Genomic DNA, 23,605 nt, shown 5'->3' with positions numbered 1-23,605 from the left:
TCTTAGTTCAGTTCTACAGTGTTCTCAGAGGTGCTAGGTCCATGAAATGTCTGACCACATTTGTTTGACCAGGCTTCACTGGATAGATATTTTTAGCATGTGACTATGCACTTCAATAAGAGCTGCTGCAGCCTAAGCTGTTTAACGTTTGTTGTAGTTATTTGTCATGCTTGAACCTATGAATCAGTACATTTATAGCTACATGGTGATGGTTTTCCCATGGTAGCAAAAGTCCTTCAATTGGTGGCTATGATTGTGCAACAATATGCAGATATGTGTACCAGAAAATACTTATTTTTATCAGATAATTTATTATTGGTAGAATATCTCACATGTTTGAGGGGACGTGTGGATACATAAAACCAAGAGCATGTCAGCATGCTGTTAGAGAGGCTAATATCTTGCATTTGGCATATACTTACCATAGCTGAATATTAAAATTATGGGAATGTTAACAAATGCTTAAATGTATAAGTTAGCCTTGCTTTCTATACTATCAGAACTGTGGTAGTTATGTTAAAGCTCATATGGACAAACCATACAAACTCCAAAATGTTCTTCCCCAGTTTGCTACAGCTATACAGCCAGCATTACAGCTACCACTTCCAAGTGAGCTACCTTTTTTAATATGGTTTCTTCTTTCTAAAAGAAACATTTTATTCATTTATAAGGAACAGGTCTAGAACTTCTAGTACATTCATGGCAGCCATTTGTGCATTTAGTGGGGGAAAAAAAGAAACCCAAGGTCATATTTTTTGGTAGTGCTGAGCGCTGTCTACAAGCTGCTGAGTTTTTCTTATTCCCGATAAATCAACGGGACTTAGAAGATCTGGGTACCTGAAAGCAAAACTCAAATAAACAAACTAGATCATTGTGGCTGTATAAGCCTATGTTTTATATGCAAAACTTCAGGGACTGCATTGTTTTCACCTTATTAAGCGCTAAGGAGCTGAGATTCGGGTTGTTTGCAGCGCTAATCAGTGAATAGCTGATAACTGTTCTGCTAGAACTAGTCATGGGTCCTAAGTCAAAACAGTCCAAGAAATGGGCATGGATTTTTGAGAGTATGGATCACTCTTGTTTATAGGTAAAAAGCATCTCGGTGCTTAAAAATTAATCAGTGAGTATGCTATTATAGGAATACAGACAAAATGGAACCATAAAATTGGCCTGCTTTTATTCAGTGAGGAGATTATATAGACACTAAGTATGAAAGAATAGCACCGTATGTAATCAAGTACATTTTTTCCACTCTGTTGGAGTTCCTGCAGGAAATATTTAAATATTCAGAAGTAATGTGTTTAGGTAGTTACTTAAAATCCATCAGTGAATGTAACACTAATGAATTTTTTAATTTCTACCTCAAAATATAAAAACATATATAGGACTGTGTTAATTGACTGACCTGATTCCAACTTAACTCTTCTGTTTCTGTAATCAGTCAAAATGATTATCCATGGTTCTTTTGTCTCCAAAGTGCAAGGAAAAATGAGTAAATCAGTATTTCGCGAATTAGTTCATACTTGTATGCATATTCTGATATTTTGTAACATTGTAAGTATAATGATATGTACTTTATATGTCATTTGTATTAAACAGTACTTAAACTGAAGTCTTGGGTTTGTTTTGTTTTTTCTTATCCCACAGAAAATACATGTCTTCAGGAAGACATTGCAGGCTTTGATCTATCCAATATCATCAACTACACCTCATAACTTTGAAGTTTGGACAGCTACAACTCCCACATATTGTTATGAATGTGAAGGTCTACTTTGGGGCATAGCCAGACAAGGCATGAGATGCACTGAATGTGGTGTCAAATGCCATGAGAAGTGCCAAGACCTGCTAAATGCTGACTGTTTGCAGAGTGAGTATTTCCTTACAGCTAAACCTTTGAAGTACTTCACACCTTCTGATTTTGTGAGTACACTCAGATATTTCCTGAAATGTAGGGCCAGATCATCAGAAATCAGTAGAGGCATGTTGATGTTCATTGGCTGAGGAGCTAGCCAGCAACTCTACGAAATTCCTACTGTTAATCTTGCTTTTCTCTTTGGAACTTGCTAAATGTTGCTGGCCAGTTACAAAATAATGTTTGGTAGCATCAGTATATTTTTTACTTTCCACTGCACATGGTAACACCCAGAGTAATTTGTTACATGATGTAAATGCTCTTTGTTTTATTTAACACAGAACACAAGAAATGTCTAAGCAAAGATAAAAATTTTCCTAATACTTATTGTAGTCATTTTAATATGCTATAGAATAGGCAAGAATATGAAACAGTGATGGAAAAAAAAATATTCAGGAAGTCTTTTGGGACTGGACTTAAGGTGAAACAACCTTTTTCTTTGCTTTTTCGTTGGCCAGATTTATTCCAGCCACCATGCATTCTCCTCCAAAAATATCTAAGATGCATTTAAACCATATTTTAATTACATCACGATTACTACGAAAGATTCTAAATAGAAAATCAAGGCCTGCAAAATTTCTGATTTTGGAATGGAAGGGGATTTTACAACCCTGGAGTTATTCCACATTGTTCGCTGTTGATACATTCCTGAGGGTTTACTTGCCTTTTACATGTAGGAAAAGTACGTAGATATTCCAGTCAGGTCTTCTTTCTTCCCACTGTGTTCTCTATGTAAGGAGCTGCCACAAGGGATGGATTCTCAACATTCATATTGTTCAGGAACTAATCACAATTTCCCAGAGCAACTGACCCCATGAAGCATAAATCAATGACAAATTTCTAAATTTAACTACTTAACTGAGCTTAATCGTGATTCTACACCATGGTTGAAACTGGGCTGTGTTTGACAGCTAAGCTTTTGACATTATTTCACAAGTGAGAAAAGAATGTTTGCTTTGAAAATCAAATAATCTAAAAATATTTTGTGCAGCATTAACATGATTGTTGGTAGTGGGTTTTCAAAAGTGTATAAAGTAACAAGGATACTCATGAGTGGCTTCTTCAATAAGTGCAAATAACTTCTGTTACCAGGATAGTAACAAAAGAAGGTATGCTTTCATAATGTCAGTTCCTCTTCACTCTTATTGACTAATTGTCCCACTTCATTCTAGGTACATTTTAAGACTAGCTAAAAATAATTGCACATCAGCCCATTGATTTCTCTGTTTTAGGATCTCACCTGACACCCTAGTTCTGCTGGGAATCACTTGGCTTACATTACCTGGACTTAGAGGCATGAAAATGAGTTAAAAAAATGATGAGCTTGTACATTTGCTGGCAACAAGATACATGCAAGTCACTTGCCAGCAAACTGCTCTTTAAGTTGATGGAGGAAGTAGGAAATAGAAATAGCTTTCCTAAATTTAATCTCTCCCATTAGGCACATCTTGTTTAGCACTATTTATGTACAGGAGGGGCGATGAATTGATTCCAATATTCTCAAAATGGAATGTGGGATTCATCTTGTAGGAGGGCTCAAACAAGTCTGTATGGATTGCAGTGGATCTAGTTGAAGCTTACTCTCTGCACATCCTTCAAGGATTTGGGCTATTGCTGGCTTTGGAGCTACTTTGCTAGGACTCTCATCTGCTGCTCCCTGAAAATGCTGATTGTATTCTGTGGCAAAGAGCTAGCTATCAAGTGTTCCGTACAGTGTTGTGGGAATTCTCCTATCATAATTATGTACATAACGGTCTAGAAATAAAGCATAGCTGAAACTTTCTCCATCAGAAGGGGCTATTTTCTTTCTGAGGATTTAACAGAATAGCATATCATGTTCTAACACATAGTTTCAGAAATATTTTTAATTAAAGAAAATCAAGTTTGATTCACTCCATGGGTGAGACACATACAAGACACCTTGATTTAACAGTAGTGTAATGAAATACTGCAAAGATCAAGTGGTTATGAGCATGGTAACCATGCCTTTCTCTTTGGGGGAACCTTTTTGTCACTGTTGGGGGTTCTTGTCTCAGCAAACATCTGTGAAAATCCTCCTCTATTCTACCAGACTTCCCAACGTAGTTACTGCATGACATTCACTCCCTTTTTGAATTACATTAGAGGGAGTTGGGAGTTTTTTTGTATTGGAAGTTTAATATGGCAAGGACATTTATTTGTTTCATGGATCATCTCTCCTGTAGTGCACTCTACTAAGTACAGCACAACACAGATCAATGGCATGTTCTAAAGAGACACCTCCATCCAATCAACCCTGATTTTAAGAACATTTAGATTGACATTTAGGATTTGGATTCATTTTTGTCAGACAAAACAGCAGTTAAATCTTCTGTTCTCATTCCTGCACAAGTCCGCAGAATGAAAAGTAAAAACTTCCCGAGATGCCTGTGGAAGCTAGCATATATAAAGTATAGCATTTTAATCTATTTCTGCTATTTTGAGAGAGTCATAGTTCAAACAGGAATTGTTACTAAAGCTATTTCTTCTCAGTCATAAAAGCATTGCGAGAAAAGCAAGATCCAAGATCATGTCCCTGACAGTATCAGGGTTACGAGTGTGTTGCAATCCTCATCTTGTCCAGATTTCTCATAATAGAGCATGGTTAGAGAGATTGTTCTTTCTGAGGCTTCTTAAAAGTGATGAAATCTCTTGTCGCTGGAAAACAATATTCAAGCTAGTTAGGCCCAAGCACAATACCTTTGTATTGCTGTTTATGTGCTCTCCAATTTGGTCACAGTTCACTTCCTTCTGAGCAAGACTACAGGAACTGCTGATTCCAAGTGTTTATGTTGCCATGCCTCCATGGAGGGTCTGAGCTGTTATTATCACTCAAAATTAGTCATCTTTTCCCTGTGTGGTGAAACACCTTCACAAGATATTTACATGTTGACAACGCTTCTTCCTGTTCCACCCTTCCTACTGTCAAGGAAATAAGCTGCTGCTAACTTTCTATGAGCTGAGCTCCTTTTCAGGGTGCCACAACCATGCAGGTGGCATGAGATAGATCTATCCCTCTAATAGCTGAATCTTGGCTAAAACTGAAAAGCTAAAAAAGACATAGAGAGTAAAGTATCCTCTTCATCTTCCTTTTCACTTCTCAAGGAAAACTCAGCCTAGAGGTTCCTGGCCTGCAACACCAGCCCAAAAAACCATAACAAATGGCTCAGAGCCACATACTGCCTTTGAAGAATTTTTACAAATATGATAAGGTCAAGAGAAAGCCTAAAAAAAATAAATAGGATTGACAGTCATCTGTGGTGTAAACAGTTTGGAAATATTGAACAACTGAGTCTAGAAAGAGTAAACATCTAGAAGGCAAACTACAGATAAAAAAATATTTAGCACACCTAAGGGATTCCAATCTTTGCATTAGTATGCAAATGTTTTTGAGCATCCTGTCATATTTTTTTACAACAGATTAATTGTTCAGTGCGTTTGAGTATTATACTACTTTGAAAATGAGGTTCATGGTTTTTGTTTCATTTATGTAAAATTATGTAATGTTCTGCTGAATAAATGAATTGACCAGCGCAGTTAGTTAAATCTCTATTTCTAAGAAAGCTGATGCTAATAGTATCGTAAATGAAATTAATGTGGTTCACTGTGGTTATTTTTATCACAGTCATCCTTTTGGCCATCTCATAATCACTAGGACACATGGCCTCCAAGCTTCTGTGATTTTTATTTTTTTTTTTAATGTAATGATTGCTAATGTAGACTGTAGAAATGAATTAACATCTCAAGCTCTTTAAGGTCAATATCTAAGCTTGTTCTAAATTAGGTTTAAAAAAAATCAGTAGTTCATTCATTAGACCTCTCATCTTCAACAAGATATTGCTTTCTAGTAGTAGGTGCAATATTAAATCAGCATTGATTTCAATCATGTTGAGTTTGTATCAGTCCCTAGGGTAAAAGGGACTTGTTAACTTCCCATGCAATATAAGTTACGATATTGTCTGATTAGTCTGATCAATACTGCATGAAAAGAGCTGTTGATAGGCTGGCAGCAATAGAGGATATAAAAATAGCTGCAATAAGTAATTTAGTATAAATAGAAGGCTATGCTACCTTAAAGGAGGTTGCATTTTAATGGATATTTCAATTTTATCTGTGTTGTCCCAAAAAATCAGCAATGTTTTCAACAGGAATATGTTATTGGCATTCAGATTGTGTCCATGGCTTGTCATTTGGTTATGAAGTTGTATCTGTACTTTTTAAGGAGGGGTGGAAAAAAAGAGAAAATGAAAAATGTTTCTTTCCTGCATCTTGCAAGAACCACCTGTCACACTTTCCAGGAAGCTCAGCAATCATCTCTTCTGTGATAAAATCATTAGAGAATTCTTTAACTGGTACTTGCTTTCATGGTAGCATTTAATTCTTTTTCTACTAATTCCTAGTTTTCCAGTGTGGAAAATCCTTAATCACTAGAACTTTGGTCTTCCACATTCAAAAAATTAGGTATTTGGACCAAGAGATTTTCAGGATTTCTCAAGATTTAGTAGCCATGAAAAAACACCTTGAAGAAGCTATATAATTCAGCCTTTTGACAATCTGGAATCACTGGTATTCTGGCATCTCATCCCACACTTTTCCAATCTTACAACTTTATGCCTTCCTGCTTTATGTTATGTTTATCTCTCTCTTTTTCGTCCTCCAATGTGCTAAGAAACCTTCAGACACAATGAAAACAGTAAACAAAGCATAAAATATTTGTTCTCTAAGACTTCACTGAGGTCTTATGCTGAAAGATGACTCTTTCCAGCTCTATAGATGTGTTGATAATTTCTTCTTTAGCCATTGCAAGCTGAGAGTACCTCAACAAAAAATGCCATCAAAATAACAGTTTTTGATGGTATTGTAGAGAAGGAACTATGTTTCTCTTCATTATTGAAATATCTGAATTCTAATTGCATAGCAAGTTGTTTGATATAATTTTGTCTTAATTTTACTATCCATGTGAAGCGAACAATAATACTTTGATCCTCCTAGGAGTTGAGGATGGCTAGTTGGATGATGTTTTCACAACCTTTTGGAAGCAGAAAGTACTCACTGATGCTAGTAATAATGATGATGACGATTGTCAAAGTCAATGCCATGAGACTTTTGAGTAATGTTTAACATTAGTTAAAATTCAGTAATATCTATAGCAAGTGGTAATGTGTAATTGAATACAAATTTCATAGTATTCTTGCATCTTGCTTTGTATGTCAGTCTCGTCAAGAGATGAAATAGTCTGCGTAGCACTGCAGGAATTTCAGTTTTTCTTCCAACATTTTGACCGCACAAGTTTGATGTTTCTTTCCTCACACCCAGCTGCAAGACAGACATTTGGTTTTTTCAAGATTACACTTAGGTTATGCATACACTTAGGTATATGTATTGTAGAGACATTGATCAGAAACACTTTCTTCTGGCAGACAAAAGACGTTTTATGAGGAGAACTTTACTTTGGCTTTTGAAGGGCCTCTGAGATCAGCTATGATTTTTAGAGAGCAAAATTTCTCCAGAGCTCTTCTGGGAAGAACTGTGAATAAAACCTGTAACAGCATGGTCTCCTTACACCTTTTTTTTTTTTTTTTTTTTTTTTTTTTTTTTTTTTTACCCTGGTAAAAGCTGTAGTGGTTTTGATGTCTCAGACAAATCAGCAAATCACCTGAGTGTTTTCTTTGTTTTACAGACTTATTTTATAGGATAGACCTGATGTACGATCACAGGTTAATACAGTCTAGAAGTTCTTCTCACACAGAAAATATTCTTTGATCTCTCCTACCATCGTCATATACTTACTGAAATTATCAATAATGACAATTTTACTGGAGAGAGGAACCTGTCTGTTCCATAACTGTGATATATTATTTTCTTGGGTGGTCGCTCAAGAAGAGTTTTCCAAAAGGACCTAAAGCTCAGCTTTCTTCCTTTTTTTTTTTTTTTTCCTTTTCTCTCCCCCTCTTCCCCCCCCCCCCCCCCCTTTTTTTTTTTTAAACACTGGCATTTGATAGTACTGTGTGCTGTCATGTTACACTCCGGGTCAGTTATGGATCATTGCCAAGGTGTCAGAAAAAGAGAGCAAGTGTTGCTGCATTTCAGAACTGACCCTGCAATAGCTGTGTTCTGTCATTAGGTTTCCATCTGCATGACACAAGCCTTTGTAGCAAAGCAAGAAATTCCTTTCTTGAAAATATATTTGTTTTAGTTAGGAGGCTCTCTACCTTCTACTGCCATGATGTTTACATCTATTAATATGTCTGAGTCTTTCTATTTTGTAAGAGGAAAGAGACTTAAATTGTCTCCCTTGAATCCTATCCCTGACCTGCAGCTCTTAAAACAGGGTAATGCAGGTTCATGTCACTCTTAGTATGATGAATTTTCAAAATTAGATTTCATAAGATTCTTTATCCTCATCTCACTGTTTCCAGAAACTTCTTTGCATCTACTAGACACTGTGTTCCTTGCAGAAATTCCCTGTCTGGTTCTAGTGTTAGAATTCTTGGAAAAGCATTCCCTTTAATCTGTTCAGCTGCAACCTGAGTATAATTTTATGTCTATTCTTTGGGAGACAGGGGATGGAAGAGTGGCTTAAATAGCCATCAGAAGATTCCACTGTTCGCATCTAGCTTTGTGAAGTACTCCTTTGCTCCTGAATGATGTTTAAAGAAGGGATAGTGTGCACTACTGATCTGGAGTGAGGATGTCAAGTCAGTGTTACAGAACTGTTTAACAACTACGGTAGTCCCAAACTAATTAAATGCTTAAATCCAGTGAATGCTTAAGTTCAGTAGATTTTGGATGCTTTGTTAAACAGATTTATATGGTATTAACTTTTTTTTTTTTAACGAACACTGTACCAGGAAGGAATGAAAAACGTGATGATGCTGCCTGCACTCATAGAAAATAATGAGATGTATCTGGAAGCAATCAAGAAAGCGTCTGCTGCTGCTATGCCTATTTTTTTCTTCTGTTCACTAGATTTCCACCGTGGGGGAGCATAGAAGGAGTCTAGATTAATCTTCTTACTGTCAAATTAAAAGTTCTCTGAAAAACTAGGTGGAAATGTCACCTGGTTTAAATACTGTTTCTATTAATTTGGGGTTTTTTTTTGTCCTAATGAACCAAGTATGATTTCTTGCTACTCCAAAAGGAGAGATGGAAAGGAATGAAAATATTGTTATATCATGCTGACTGAGAATAAAATAAGAATTTATTTGAAGAATTATTCACATATGCTTTACTGAAGTTTAGCTAGTAACAGAGGCAAAGGGCAGAGCAGACAGACGCAGACACTGAATATTTCTACACACCTTACTGTAAGAATCAGTATGCCTAATTATGCAAGAAAATTTACTCACATGTTCAGATGTTTTTGCTGTACTGACCAGTACTGAATAGATTCAATATGTATTTCTAAGTATAACACACACGTGACTGAAGTTGAATATTAACCTGTTATGTTAATCTAAATCAATTGATAATTTTAGGTATCATAAAGAATAAATATAAGAGGCTTGATATCATCCAGATGAAACACATACCTCCTTTGAGTACTGCAGAACCAAGAATTGGCTGGAGGCTGTAGAGGAGAAAAAAACTAAGGTAGCAACTTTTTAATAAAACTATTGACCTTTTTTCTCATTTCAGGAGCTGCTGAGAAAAGTTCCAAACATGGTGCAGAAGATAAAACACAGAATATTATTAGTGCTATGAAGGAAAGAATGAAGATTAGAGAGAAAAATAGACCAGAGGTGTTTGAAGTGATCCAGGAAATGTTTAATATTTCCAAAGAAGATTTTGTACAATATACAAAAGCAGCAAAACAAAGTGTTTTGGATGGAACATCCAAATGGTCGGCAAAAATAACCATCACAGGTAAATTTTCTTCTGAACTGTTTGTTCTAAGAGCTCTTTCTTTCCTAGTCCACTGGTTTGGGTATAAGATGTATTATAATTAGACCTGGAACTGTGTGTTCAGTTGCGTATTTGGTGCGTCTGTGAACAGTTGAACTTACAGCATGCTAACTAGAAGTTTTAACTTGCAGCTGCTGGCAAAACTGCTTTATATTCCACTGCTCTAGTAAGGAAGATAAGTAAACGGTCATCTTGTGTCTCCTCTACCTCCTACCAATATCTCTTGTGCTAGTGCTGGACTTTTTGCCACCAACTGCAAGAGTTAAAGTTCACAATTGTGCTTATGGGTTTTAATGACTGTAACACTAAGAACAGTGCAGCTGGCAATTCCAGACCCCATTGCTTTGAAACTCATCATCCATTCTTGTTGCTTGGCTGAGGATGTGTTCCAGTTTAGTGATGCTGAGCCAGGGAAACCTGCATACCCAGAACATACTCAAGATTGCTTCCAACTGCATTAGGCTGGTTGCTCATAAAGATTTCCAGGACCTCTGACTTGGACATTTCAGTTTTTTAATTAAAACCTCAGCACAGAAAATCTAAATAAAAGCTCAGCTGACTATACAGGTCAACCTGATTTTATGTGATACTGGATTAGAAACAAATAGAGATTAAACTAAAAGACCAAAAGTTGAAAGCCAGTGATGTGAAACATTAAAGGACTCTGGTTAGATTTCACGTCTAAATTAGCCTCAATTTCATTCTAATGTAAGGAAAAATAATAAGCCTCCTTCTGATATTAAAATTAAATATTTTCTCTTTCTCCAGGATTTTCATTATTCCTGTTAAGGTGGATAAGGAGATAAACTTTAGGAACTTATTTTTAGGGTTTACTAGCCAGGTTTGATAAAAATGAATGAAACAAAAGCTATATTTTTAAAACAAACAATAGCGCGTACTTAAGTAACACATATTTTTCTCACTACTTAACAGCAACTTTCATTAAAAGTCTGTTTAAGTCAATTCTTGGTACCTGATGTTTCACATCTGTATGTATGGTAATCTTCCTAACGTATTTTACAAGATATTTTCCATCTATCCTCTGTAAGATCAAACATATGCACAATTAAAAAAGTACAGGAGTGTCCTTTACTACTCCTTTCTTTATGAAACAAGTGACTAGGGTACCCTGAGCAGATAGATGGTATTAGTTTAGCAAGTTACTCAGTAAATGTGCAAATGTATTCTGACTCTGTCTGCTGGGTAAACACCACTTTACTAGTGTTGGTACAAAACTCACTTATGTTGCTGAATGACTTGGTGGTTTTCTCTTGGAAGTAAAACTCATGCTGATGAGTTCTGCAGAATCGTAACCTAATAAATGAATCATAGAATAATTTAGGAAATTATGTTGGAAGGGATTTCTACAGTATATTCAAACCTGCTAAAAGCATGGCTAACTTCAGTTAGATTATCTTGCTCAGGGCTTTGTCCAGACTAGATTTGAAACTCTCCAGGGATGGAAATTCCACATGCTCTCTGGGAAACCTGTCCTGCTTATTGGACAAACTGTTTTAGTTATTAAACACTCACATTGTAAAACTGTTTTCCTCATATCCATCTGAGATTTCTCTTGCTGCAGCTTGCAGCTGTTACATCTTATTATTTCACTGTGTGCCTTTGAGAAGAGTCAGGCTTCATAGAATCATAGAATAGTTTGAATTGGAAGGGACCCTTAAAGATCATCTAGTCCAACCCCCCTGCAATGAGCAAGGACATCCTCAAGTAGCTGGGCTTGTCTGGGAGCTCATTGTCTCCATGACATGCTCTTTAGGTAGTTGAGGACTGCAGCTTGATCTCCTCTTAGCCTTTCTCTTCTCAAGGATAAGCAAACCTAACATCCTTAGCCATTTCTCATATGTCATGTGCCCCAATCCCCCAGCCAAACTGGCAGTCCTCCATTGAACTTTTTCCAGTTTATCGGCGTCTTTTACTGGGGAGCTTCAAAGGGCAGAAACAATATTTCATCTGGGTGTCGCCTCACGGTTGTCAAACAGATGCAAGCAAACACTTCCTTCAGTTTGCTGACTATACCCTGAAGAGAGAATGCAAGATTCTCTTTGTGAGAGAATTTCCCACACCAAGTGCATAATTGGTAGATGGGATTGAACAATCAGTGTCGTGATTTAGTAATTGCGTATATAAAATATTGATTATTTCATCTTTATCTCATCTTTTTTTAATTTCTGGGTTTGTATGTTTTATAATGTACATAATGTATTAGTACAGTGGTACATGTATATAATTCGTAAATAAATACGTTTGGGTTGTGCGCTCAAAAAATTTTACTATAGTACTCTTAGATTCCATGGCAATATTTTTATATATTGAGGAAGGGTCATTGAGAGATGGAATTGCTGAAATGGAAAGCTGGCATTCAGGAGGGGAAGGAGAAAAGCATTTGTCAAGTGGACCATGAATGAATTACTCTGTGAGACTTCGTAGGTGTGTTTTTAGCTACACATGCCTCTGTAGTCCACATTAAAGCCCAATCACTTTTGGGGCAGTACATAAACTGTACATGGAGCTGAAGAATAGCAGATATATGCCAGGAGAAATCTAGGGAAAATGCGAGATTGAGAGTCAGATGGATTAGGAAAAAGGGAGGCCATTCTGAAGGACGTGGGACAGTGTATGAAACTCAAAAGAATAACTGTTGAATTTTGGGACTGCCTAGTTCTTTCTTGAGTTAGTCTTTTAAGGAATGAGATATGTAAAATAAATAAATAAGTAGTAACAGAAACTTACTTTTTTTCACGGAAGTCAGCAGATATGACTGAAACCACACCGGGAGCTGATCTGCTGAGTAAGAAGGTGCCGTTTTTATTTAATCATTTTCTAAGCACACTGAGGGAGCTTCATTATCCAAAATGATTGACATTAGAGAATGTTAACTAAATGTTACCACTGAGATGGTTTAAATAATATGTGCAAAATAATAAACCCAAGCTCTGCTGATGCTAGGAGCCATGGCAAGTGTTTTAGCTGCAGCTCTCTGGGTTTGGTAGGCTGCTATTTGACAGTTCTGCTTTCTCCTGAGATTTCCAGTTCTAGGAATTATGATGGAAAATCAAATTGTGTGTATTTATATTTGCCGCAAAATGTGTATACATTAACTATACACCCACATTAGCTGTCAAAAAGGCTGACAAATACATAAACAGTTAATGATAATTGAGCCAAACTGTCACCCTCTCTGTGACAGAATAGGAAATATTCTGAAAATCCTCATAGTTCATTCCTCACATGAGGAAAACAAATGACAAAGTCATAACCACGCCTCTTGTGTTTAGTTTCTTAATCCACAGTACAGATTTTTGAAAATTGGAGGGTTTATTTTGGAAATTTTAGTTTGGGTCTTTGGAAATGTTTTTAAAATATTTATTTATTTATTTGCTGGGGAGGAAAGGAAATTTTAGGGAATTATTAGGCTCAAGCCAAGTTATACAACATCATGTTACTTGCAATGTTGATTAAACCAAAGTTTGAGAAGAGTATCTCAATTATGCATGGCAAGAAAAGTATTTGTTTTGTGCTCTGTAGTGAACCTTTAAATTTATTACTCTATGAAACTATATTTGTAAATTTTATACAATCCAATGGGGTAGTTAGACAAGCCTTGTCTATCTCCAGAGTAATAGACACCGTGAAAATTAATCCAGAAAGCTTTGTTTCAGGAACCCTCAGTTTGAGGGCTTTGTTTCCTGTTGCTGTTGTCACTGTCTCATTTATTTCTTGTCAGTGAAGGCTATGAGGGCTAAAGTGTATTTCTTTACTTTTGTTGCAGTTCTTTGTGCTCAGGGCTTACAGGCTAAGGACAAAACTGGCTCAAGTGACCCATATGTTACTGTGCAAGTTGGAAAAACCAAGCGGAGAACAAAGACTATTTTTGGAAACTTGAATCCAGTATGGGATGAAAAATTCTATTTGTAAGTATAGAAGATATTGTTGTTTCTTGCTTTTTTAATTTACATTTGGGTAATATAATGCTATGGAGTGAAATAATTACTTAATTTGAAAATATTTGTTGTCTATGCTATGCATATTCATAGGATTAATAAATTAGAAAGTTCTGGATGGAGAGAGTATAGAAGTTTATTGTGACCTTATCACACAGCTCGTAAATTATGTCTTTTGGGAGATCTATTGGTGGTGTCTATTCTAATTTTTTAGGGAATTTAAGTAACAGTTTTCAGACTTTGACCTTACATACCAAATGTTGGCATTAGAAATGCCTTCCAGCATATCACAGAAGCTTAACCCTGACTGCAAAGTAGATGTTTCAGTCTGTAATACATTGACTAAGGTTTGAATATGATTTCATGCCAGTTCTAGTGCTGGCAATGTTCCTAGAACTTCTTTCAGAAAGACATGTTACAGCACAGGAAATTCTGATTCACAGGTATTGTTCCTTTCCTGAAAATATTGCCTTAGGATACAACACGTTCCTCACTGAGAATGTGACCAATCTGATAATAGTGTCAATTTGTTCAGTGTTATTCCTCTACATGTAGCAAGAGTATTTCGGCATTTATTCTTTTCTCAGCTTGATTACTATGTGCCACAGTACATGATGTGCACTTAACTGCTATTGTTAAAGTCAATTAAGGATTCTAAAAGGCTAATATAAACCTTAGATATTTTGGGGGAAAATTTTAGGTGAAAGAGAACTGTTTATTTAGGGAGATTTTTTTTTAATTGTTCAGAAAAGTTCCAGTCTACCCTGAAAGCTCCTACCCCAGTAATGTCATATGAAGTTCGTAGGTATTTTATGGAAGTTATATTTACTATATATTAGTATAGTAAATTATGAAAATTAAGAAATTATAATAATAAAAAGGATATACAGTTTCAGTGTTAAATACAACTGTTTTATTTGCATTTTTACTTGAGAATATATGCAAACTGTTGACACATTGGCATAATGTTATAAAAGTCTAATATGTTTATGCCTAATAGTGCTATTCAAAACTGGATGTTAATTTGATACATCTTGATGAAAACCTGTATCAACGATGATAAAAATGATGTGTGGTTTTTATAAGCAGTCCTGAATTTACAAAGCAGCAGTAGAGCAGCTCAGGATCCTGCAGACTGCCCAGTCAAGATTCAAGTTGTCATTATTCCTATCTACAAAACCATGGAAACAATTTCTGTTAGGGTCCAGGTATTTGAAATGGAGCTCTGTTTTCTTCAAGAAGGTGCTGTCATAACAGAGAGGTTACATTCTTATGTAGTACAACAGCTATTTTCTATTCCCTGTTTTTCATCAAAAATCTGCTACCTTATTGTTGAGGAGGTTATAATTTCACTAGTGAGTTTGAAAGATGTATGACCCAAGATGCCCCTTCTATTTGTCTAGAAAAGGTATGAGGTAACCCAACTATATTAAACAATGTATGCCCATTCCTTTCACAGATTCAAAGGCCAGTACTAGAAATGAATAGTTAAGTCAGAGAAAACACACACTCAAACTTTTTACAAGCTTCCCATATACAGATCATGCTTTCTTTTTGAATTATTTGTGCTGCTCCAGTAATAGTGTCATATCTCATTGAATGACTGTGAGTAACCAAAGGATATAATTACTTTCTTGCATTTAATTGTATGAGTTCCACAGCAAAAGTTGGATGAGCAATTCAGCAATTTTGGTATGAAGTTTTAAATGTATTTTCTCAAAGATATGAGCAGGGCTACCGTAAAATCCCTGGAAACTTGAAAATGTATTTTTTTCACCTGGCACTAAGTATTACTATCATCTGCTGCTCTAGCAATAACATGAATAAAAAGACCCCAAACCCTACTATAATATAAATCTCCTGAGTAACTGCTTTGAACTGAATACATTTTCAATAATTTTTATAGCACTTGTACTTTCTAAAACAAAGTTATCTCCCTGCCCTATTTAATGCACTGGATTTCAATTGAAAGTATATGAGAATTTCTAAAGTGTATCAAATAAACTATAAATGTTTAACCACAAGATTAAATCTAAAGTAGATCAATATAGCTACTTCATCGACTCAGGAAGTTTGATTTAAATTATGCTCTACGAGTGATATTTGATAGTCCTATTTAAAATCAAATACTAATCATCACTATAACTCCTAAATGATAAACTGCAGAAATAAAATATATCTGAAAACCTTACAATCGTATATTTACTCATAATACCAAAACATTTGTTTAAATCTCCCCATCTGTTCCAAAACAAGGACTTGGAAGAAACATTGGCTCCCCACTGTGCTTTGCTCTGTCATAGCAGTTAGAGTGAGGGCACTGTTCTAGTTTGCAGAATCACACATAACCCTGATATGATTGTATGGTAAGCAGAGAGGGAATGTTACTAACAAAACCTAATGTAATCCTCTGCTAAATGACCATGGGATACTGGCATAGATTTTAACATGGGAACTCATAAACCATAACTAAAGAGCTTATGTACAGCTGCATGCATCTCAGTAAAAAACCAAGACTATCAGATGAAGAATACATCTTTTCTTGAAATGTGGGGGTTTGGGGAGGGTTTTTTTGGACACAAGATAGAAAAGTAAATAGGCCAGCAGATGCTCCTTTAATGAATGTAGTATAGGTACTAAGGACTCGGATCCTTTCTATTGGTGTTATTAGAAAGGAGATAACAGAGTGGGTTTTATTTTTTCAATAAAACATCAGCGATAGGAGGGTTTTTTCAATGCCAGAACAAAGGAAGTGTCTTGCAGCTATCTGTCACCTTCACTCTTCTGGTTGAGTATAGCATCTGATATAGGAAAAGGGACCACATTTTTATTTCTTAGTTTCAAGGGAGAGGTATTTTGGCTGTATAGATTTCATCTTTGTACACATTTTTAGATCTATACACTATAGTAAAACTCTTCTCCACTCTCATTCTTTTCTTGAGTATTTTCAGCAGTTGGTTGCTGAAATATGAAAATCTGCTTTTTTCTGGCAGCGTTGTCTAACAAGCACACATCCCCAAATTGCCTTGCAGACTTTGCCGGTATCATGTTTCCTCTGACCACTCATTAATACCTCAGATACAGCTGTATAATACAGAAGTCGTTCATATAACTGGGTGATTATTTTACATTACTTATTCTTTATGTTTTGGCTATCACTAGACCACCATGTGGCTCTGATAAATAGCTTCATTGGATATCTATTACCTGTTTCAGTGCATGAAAACATTTGGTCTAACTAATTTAAATTAGACCAATGAGAAGGGGTTTTTCTGAAGGCTGTGATTGCTGCCTGGCTAATACAATGATAATCACTCAACTGTTAGAATTTTTCTGATTTCTGACATTCTTGATGATTTCCTGGTGATATAATGAAAATATCAGTGTAGACATAAAATCCAATAGATTTGCAGTTGCTGACAGAAAAAAAACCAAACCACCAACTGTCTGTTCAAACAAGAACACTGCTGAGAAATCTTGCTGCTATATATTGTAGCAGATAATACCGCGGAAAAGTATCCTCTAGCACCAAACAACTTTGATGTAGATTAGAGACCATGATAGTTAAAGTCTTTTTGTTGGTCAGAGAAGCTGCTCAACTGCTTCATGTTTTGGGTATTTCAGTCTAGAGTTTCTGATGAAGCGAGAATTTCTGGCAGCTATTTCAGGCATCCAGCTGTGGATGCTCTTCCCTTAGAATTACCTTGAAAGGCAGCATTTGCACAGTTTATTTGTACTGTAAAGAAGTGATTTGTGGATTCATTTAAAGCAATACTTACTATAAGCAGCCATGTACAGGACTGTACCAAAGTCTTTTCCTACTGTAATTTCATACATTTGTCATCAACTGAACTGACTTGTAAGAAGTATAATCTTCACCCTACCTGAAGACAACAGGATTGGTTAACTGTTTAAACAGTGTTCCAGATTCCAGTGATATCTAAACACAGTCTTGTGAGAATTGTTGAAACAGATTAGGGATTATTTCATAAGCAAGATGATATAATAGGGAGTTATATTACACAAGACCAGTTGGGTGATAGAAACCTGAAAACTAGTTTATTGGATTTATCCATTCAAAAAAATCTTCAATAAGCAGCCAAGTCTCTGAGAGACATCCTACTAATTAAAATAACTGTATCTCACGTTCTCAGCCCAAAACAAAAGAGCACAACATCTCTAAGAACCAATTCAAATGATAAAATTTTTGTTCAGCAGTAATGTTTTTCAGTTTCACAGTACAGCATGTTTGGTCCTAGTCTTTTTTCAAATTGCTGTCAATCCAGGTTAATTGTACACAACTCTCTTTTTGTTATGACAGAGTAAACTAATGCAAGAAAAGGAATAATTAGTCTCATTCTACTTTATCAGAAAGCATGGCCACTGACCATACTGTTAAAGAATTGGGACTGTCCAGACTAGAGAAGAGAAAAGTAGTGGAGGTAAATATGTCTTTAAACACATCCTTTCTCCTGCAAAGAGGAAAGGAATAATCCATTTTCCATGCTTACTGTTATAGTAGAACAAGAATAGGCACAAATTCCATTTAGAGCGGCTTAAATTAGACTGCAGGAAAAGTTTGCCAGCAGTAGGGCTACTGAAGTACTGGGACAGATTTCCTGAGAGACTATGGAGCTATCTCTGAACACTTAAGAACAGAGTGGACAGACTTCTCATAGCAATGCTATCAATGTATCTGGTTCTGGCTCGCACTAATGGCTATAATAATAAACGTGAGGGTAATAATAGCAATAAATGGCTTCCTGAACGTCATTCTACCACTGTCTTCCATGACTGTGTGGTTTCTTTATACTTTTAGGACAAAATCTCTGTTATCACATTCCATTTCCCATCTAGACCATATGGCATCCAAGGTATTTTAGTATAAGGGAATAAAACTGAGTAAGAAATTAGCAAGGTTCAACTCTTGCATGGTTTTATGTATATTACCTGCTATATGAAAATGTATTCCTTATGCTTGTTTGTAAGGGGGTTTACAAAAAACAATGACCTGTCATTTGCTATGTTTTTTTTAAATCTGTGCTACATTTTGAATTACATATGTACTTCATACAGCCAAGCAGCACCTTGATTTTTAAGTTTTCCAATTAAGTCAGTGTTGACTCACTGAATTAATCTAGCACTTAAAAGAACAAAATATTGTCTTCCAAAATCTATTCCTTTAGTTTGTGGAAGACATCTAAGGTACATGTAATGGTCTACAACTAAAGCAATACCCCTCTGAAATAATGATATGAATAATAAGCGTATCTATGGTTCGTATCGTGAAGTGGTATGTACCATGTTTTGCTTACATGCCTTGATGAGTGTATGTCCAGAAAGAATTCAGGTACTTTTGTAACAGGCTAAACAGAAATAGAAGCTATCAGAGAAAGAAACTGAAAACAAAATACAGCAAACATTATGTACTTCAGTTACAGTAGACCACAGCAATTCTTCAGCAAGCGTTTTTATATAGGCAGGCTGGGACCCTTCAGCTGAAGTAGCCTACTGAAAACAAGTCAAAAGATCACCAGGTTTGTCCCTTGACAAACTAGAGTGACTTCTCTGGACCTTTGGCAAGTCATATGGGCTCTGGATTTGATGTTTCTGGGAAGTTATGTAGGTGAATATTATTTGGATCTTGGAAATCCTCAATGGAGAGCAGAGAGAATGTCTATAGAATAAACTTACCCACGCTTTGCAATTTTTTTTTTTTTTTATAAGCACTGTTGGGAATAAAAATGCATGCTACTGCTTCAGGAGGAAAAAAAAAAGGCTAAATACATTTTGAAAAGGAGGAATGGGCACTATGAGAGAGAAGTAAGGAAGATGCTTGTAGAATGATTTAATCTGTCTGTGAATCATTATCCCAGCTGTAAAATTGGGGTAGGAATAGTATAATGCTTCCCTTTTCTACATTTCTTTGTTCTGTCACTTTTAAGGATATTTTAAAAAAATAACTTGGTCATCATCTGTGGCATTGAAAAGTTTCCTATCAGAGTACAAATTCTTCAGAGCTTATGGACCACTAGCTGTCTACTTCTGAAATAGTTTGCTGGGTGCTCAAGGCATACAGGACCAGTTCTAAACAGATTTGTCTATCTTATTATGACAGGAAAGATTTTTCTCCACTTTCTTGGAGCTCTGATTAAAAGTAGTGTATGTTTGATTTTTAGACTACTTTTTTGAGAAATGATTGGTTAAAAGTTGATTTAGAAAAAAAATGGTAAGCTACAAAATGTGCAAAAGTGAAAGTGAGTGGGCAAATCTGTTGCAAAGGTTTGTCAGTCAAGTTCACTTTCTACATCTCGGACATAGCCTAATTTGTCTGCTGATTGCTTACAGAATTTCACCAAGCGAGTGTATTTTATTGGGAAAATTATTTTCTTTAAGTTATAGAAATAATACTTCTTTAGAGAAGGGGAGAAAACCACTCTTCACCTAGACTAACTATTCAGAGTATGCAAATTTGTTAGTGGATGTAAGAATTTTTACTGAAGATTGCAAGGAAAGAATGCTGTCACAATGAATGTATTTCATTTTGACAGAGAGGAAATTAGCCTCCATACATTCTTTGCCAGCTTTTTCATTCTTTTGCGTTTATTTCTTTACTGAAAGTAGCATAGGATCAATTAGTTGTTATTTTAACACTGGGTACAGATCTCTCGGATGACATGCCAGGGCACCTATTATTGAATTTACATGGCGCTGCTATAGTAAAGATAGTTTATTATTAATTTTTTTATTACTCTAGTCATTAGAATAAGCAAGAATGCTGTGAAGATTATTTCATGTCTGTGCAGCATCATGTAAATGCAGAATATAGCACACCAAGTTGTTGATATGAAAACTATTTCTTATATCTAGCATCTCTGAATATACTGCAGTTTTTCCAGCTTTCAAAAGCATCAGTATCTTCCTTCTCTGTGTGCTAAAGAACAATTCACTTCTCACTTTCCTGTATCACACCTTAGCAAATACTTTTACTGAGCATATAAAGCAGAGTGGCTAGAAGAGGAACACTGAAAATAGCATATGTTGTCTTTGCCTTGAATTCTCTGGGCTGATTTTCCTGGACAGAGGAAGCAGAAGTAGGAATCCCACCCAATGCTTTTTGCAAAGCCACAGAGCTTCTGCACAAATAATGTTACCAGTGACTAAAGCAGAATGTGCGTCTCATTACATAGTGCTGTTTCCCAGAGGCTGGGCAGGTAAGTAGAATCATGCAGAGTCACCTCTGTAACTTTAATAGTAAATCTCCCTGCAGTCTCACTGCCACAGGGCAGGCCAGTAGAAACACATGTTTATGCACCCTCCCATTTTTGCATCACAAATGTATGCTGGTTTTGAGGTCTTGCACAGGAACATTACAAACATGTAGCAGAGCTAAAGGTTTAGACACGAAGATGAACGTGTGAATAAACCCATTGTTTGTGATAGGTCTCGCCGTGTTTCACTGACCTAAGATCAAAAGAGAAAGAGATGTGGGAGAGACAAATGAGGATATCAGGGAAAAGTGCAGTCATCCTAACCATCTGAATAAATATACCATAATCAACTAAGTGTGCATCAGAAGGAAGTTGGTGTTGTCTCAGGAGAATAAAAATATGGTATTTGTACTGAAATACCATTTAATGACTTTTTATATGCATCATCTCCCTGAGAAGCAAAGCAGGAACAAAATTTCTACTAGTAGCACAGATATGGTGATGAGGGTCACATAAATACTTTACCAGGGATGGATCTCCTTGTGCCACTGTAGAAATCCCCTGTCTAATATTTCTATTGAGTGCACAGCTAAATGCAATTCAGGACTGAGGTTAATGTTAAGCAATAATTCAGGACTATATTTTAGGAAAATTAAATGGTTTCTGGGTTTAGCCTAATTTCTTAAAGCAAAAATGTTTATTTGATCCATCTGTGTCATCTTAGATTTTATATGTACTTGTCAATAGCTTTCGAATTTTGTAGTCAGAGAAATTTCATAGATTGCTTAATACTGCATCCATCATGTTCTATGAAAATAGGCGGTCAGACAGAGACGAGATCCTAACAGCGTCCTTAGTATGAGCTCACCCTATAATAGACACTAAGGAGTCTGTAAGAAGGGATAATTTGTGAAAAATCCCAATTATGGGAGAAGATTCAATAGGTAATTGCAGTTTGTTAGATATCAGGTAAGCCAGTCATAAGACAAAAGGAAACTAGGCTTCATTAGTTTTGCTAATCACAGCACAATGTGTTTTTTAATCAGCAGAAATATCTGCAATGTTAAAATTTGGAATACGGAGAGAAGCATTTCTGTGATACTGAATGATGTCACGGTGAGGCAGAGTAAAAGCTGTGCATGCCATTTTTAGTGACTGGTTGGCCTTGACAGTAATAATACCATTTAAAGCACTTTATACTTCCAAAGCCCATTACCACTACTAATTAATTCTTAGAACACCCCTGAGGGGGGCCAGTTGGGAGATAAGTTATAGTATTACTGTTTTCATGCTGGAAACACTGAGACAGATCACAGAGCAGTGATAGTGCTTGGAATAGAATTCAAGAACTCTTAATCTAGTGTCAAACTAAAACCTTGCAGAAGATGAAAATTTGCTGCTACACTTTAAAGCTATATTTAAAGATAACCAAAGATTCATAATATTTAAAATACTTTTGTAGTATTACTGAATGGATGCATGAGTATGCCATGGCTCATAAGAGATTCCAGGTCTGTACTAGCCATTAAATGTCATCAGAAATTTTTTCACTACCACAGACTTCTGCAGCCAATGTTGGGATATTCCGATGAAGTCATTAAAAGCCAACACTGACCAGTAGTAAACAGTCCTCATTGTGGCTGATAGGAATAAGTAGCAGTAGAGTTTCCTTTCCATTTCTGTGCAAATGTATGAAGGATGGAGCTGGGAGTAAGAAATTTTATCTACTAGGAAGTCTGCAGATTGCAAGTGAAGCTACCTCACGCATCCAAATTTCTCAAATCCACTCAACTCATGAGGAGTTAGTAAGCCGCTTAAATTTGCAAGGAATTCTTTAGTATATGGCAGTCACAGAATCACAGAATTGCAAGGGTTGGAAGGGACCTCGGGAGATCATCTAGTCCAACCCCCCTGCTAAAGCAGGCTCTCCTAGAGCATTCTACACAGGACTTCGTCCAGGCGGGCTTTGAATATCTCCAGAGAAGGAGACTCCACAACCTCCCTGGGCAGCCTGTTCCAGTGCTCTGTCACCCTTAGAGTAAAGAAGTTTTTCCTCATATTCAACTGAAACCTCTTATGTTTCAGTTTTCACCCGTTGCCCCTAGTCCTGTCGCTGGACACCACTGCAAACAGACTGCTTCCATCCTCGTGACTTCCGCCCTTTAAGATATTTGTACATGTTGATAAGGTCCCCTCTCAGTCTTCTCTTCTTCAGGCTGAACAAGCCCAACTCTCTCAGCCTTTCCTCATAGGGGAGATGCTCCAGTCCCTTTATCATCCTAGTTGCTCTCCTCTGGACTCTTTCTTGGAGTTCCTCATCTTTCTTGAACTGGAGAGCCCAGAACTGGACAGAGTACTCCAGGTGGGGTCTCACCAGGGCAGAGTAGAGGCGGAGGATAACCTCCCTCGACCTGCTGGCCACACTCCTCTTAATACACCCCAGGATACCATTGGCCTTCTTGGCAACAAGGGCACATTGCTGGCTCATGGTCAGCTTATTGCCCACCAGGACTCCCAGGCCCCTCTCAGCAGAGCTGCTATCGAGCAGGTCACCCCCCAGCCTGTACTGGTGCATGGGGTTTGACCTCCCCAGGTGCAGC

At 36.5% G+C, this 23,605-nt stretch overlaps 1 protein-coding gene across 2 annotated transcripts in view; it reads left to right on the top strand.

The window, feature by feature from the left end:
- The window catches only part of UNC13C (unc-13 homolog C), a 178,488-nt gene that overhangs the window by 47,548 nt on the left and 107,335 nt on the right, over positions 1-23,605 (top strand). For both annotated transcript variants that reach the window (XM_009643989.2, XM_035899467.1), the window contains 3 exons: positions 1,648-1,867; positions 9,569-9,796; positions 13,623-13,764. In XM_009643989.2, the coding sequence (XP_009642284.1) occupies positions 1,648-1,867; positions 9,569-9,796; positions 13,623-13,764 (590 nt within the window). The remainder of the gene's footprint in view (positions 1-1,647; positions 1,868-9,568; positions 9,797-13,622; positions 13,765-23,605) is intronic.

Source organism: Egretta garzetta, unplaced genomic scaffold (assembly GCF_000687185.1).
Source record: "Egretta garzetta isolate BGI_Z169 unplaced genomic scaffold, ASM68718v1 scaffold287, whole genome shotgun sequence".
In the NCBI taxonomy this organism is placed as follows: domain Eukaryota; kingdom Metazoa; phylum Chordata; class Aves; order Pelecaniformes; family Ardeidae; genus Egretta; species Egretta garzetta.
Note: the sequence above shows the minus strand (reverse complement) of the source record. Positions and strands in the feature narration are given on the sequence as shown.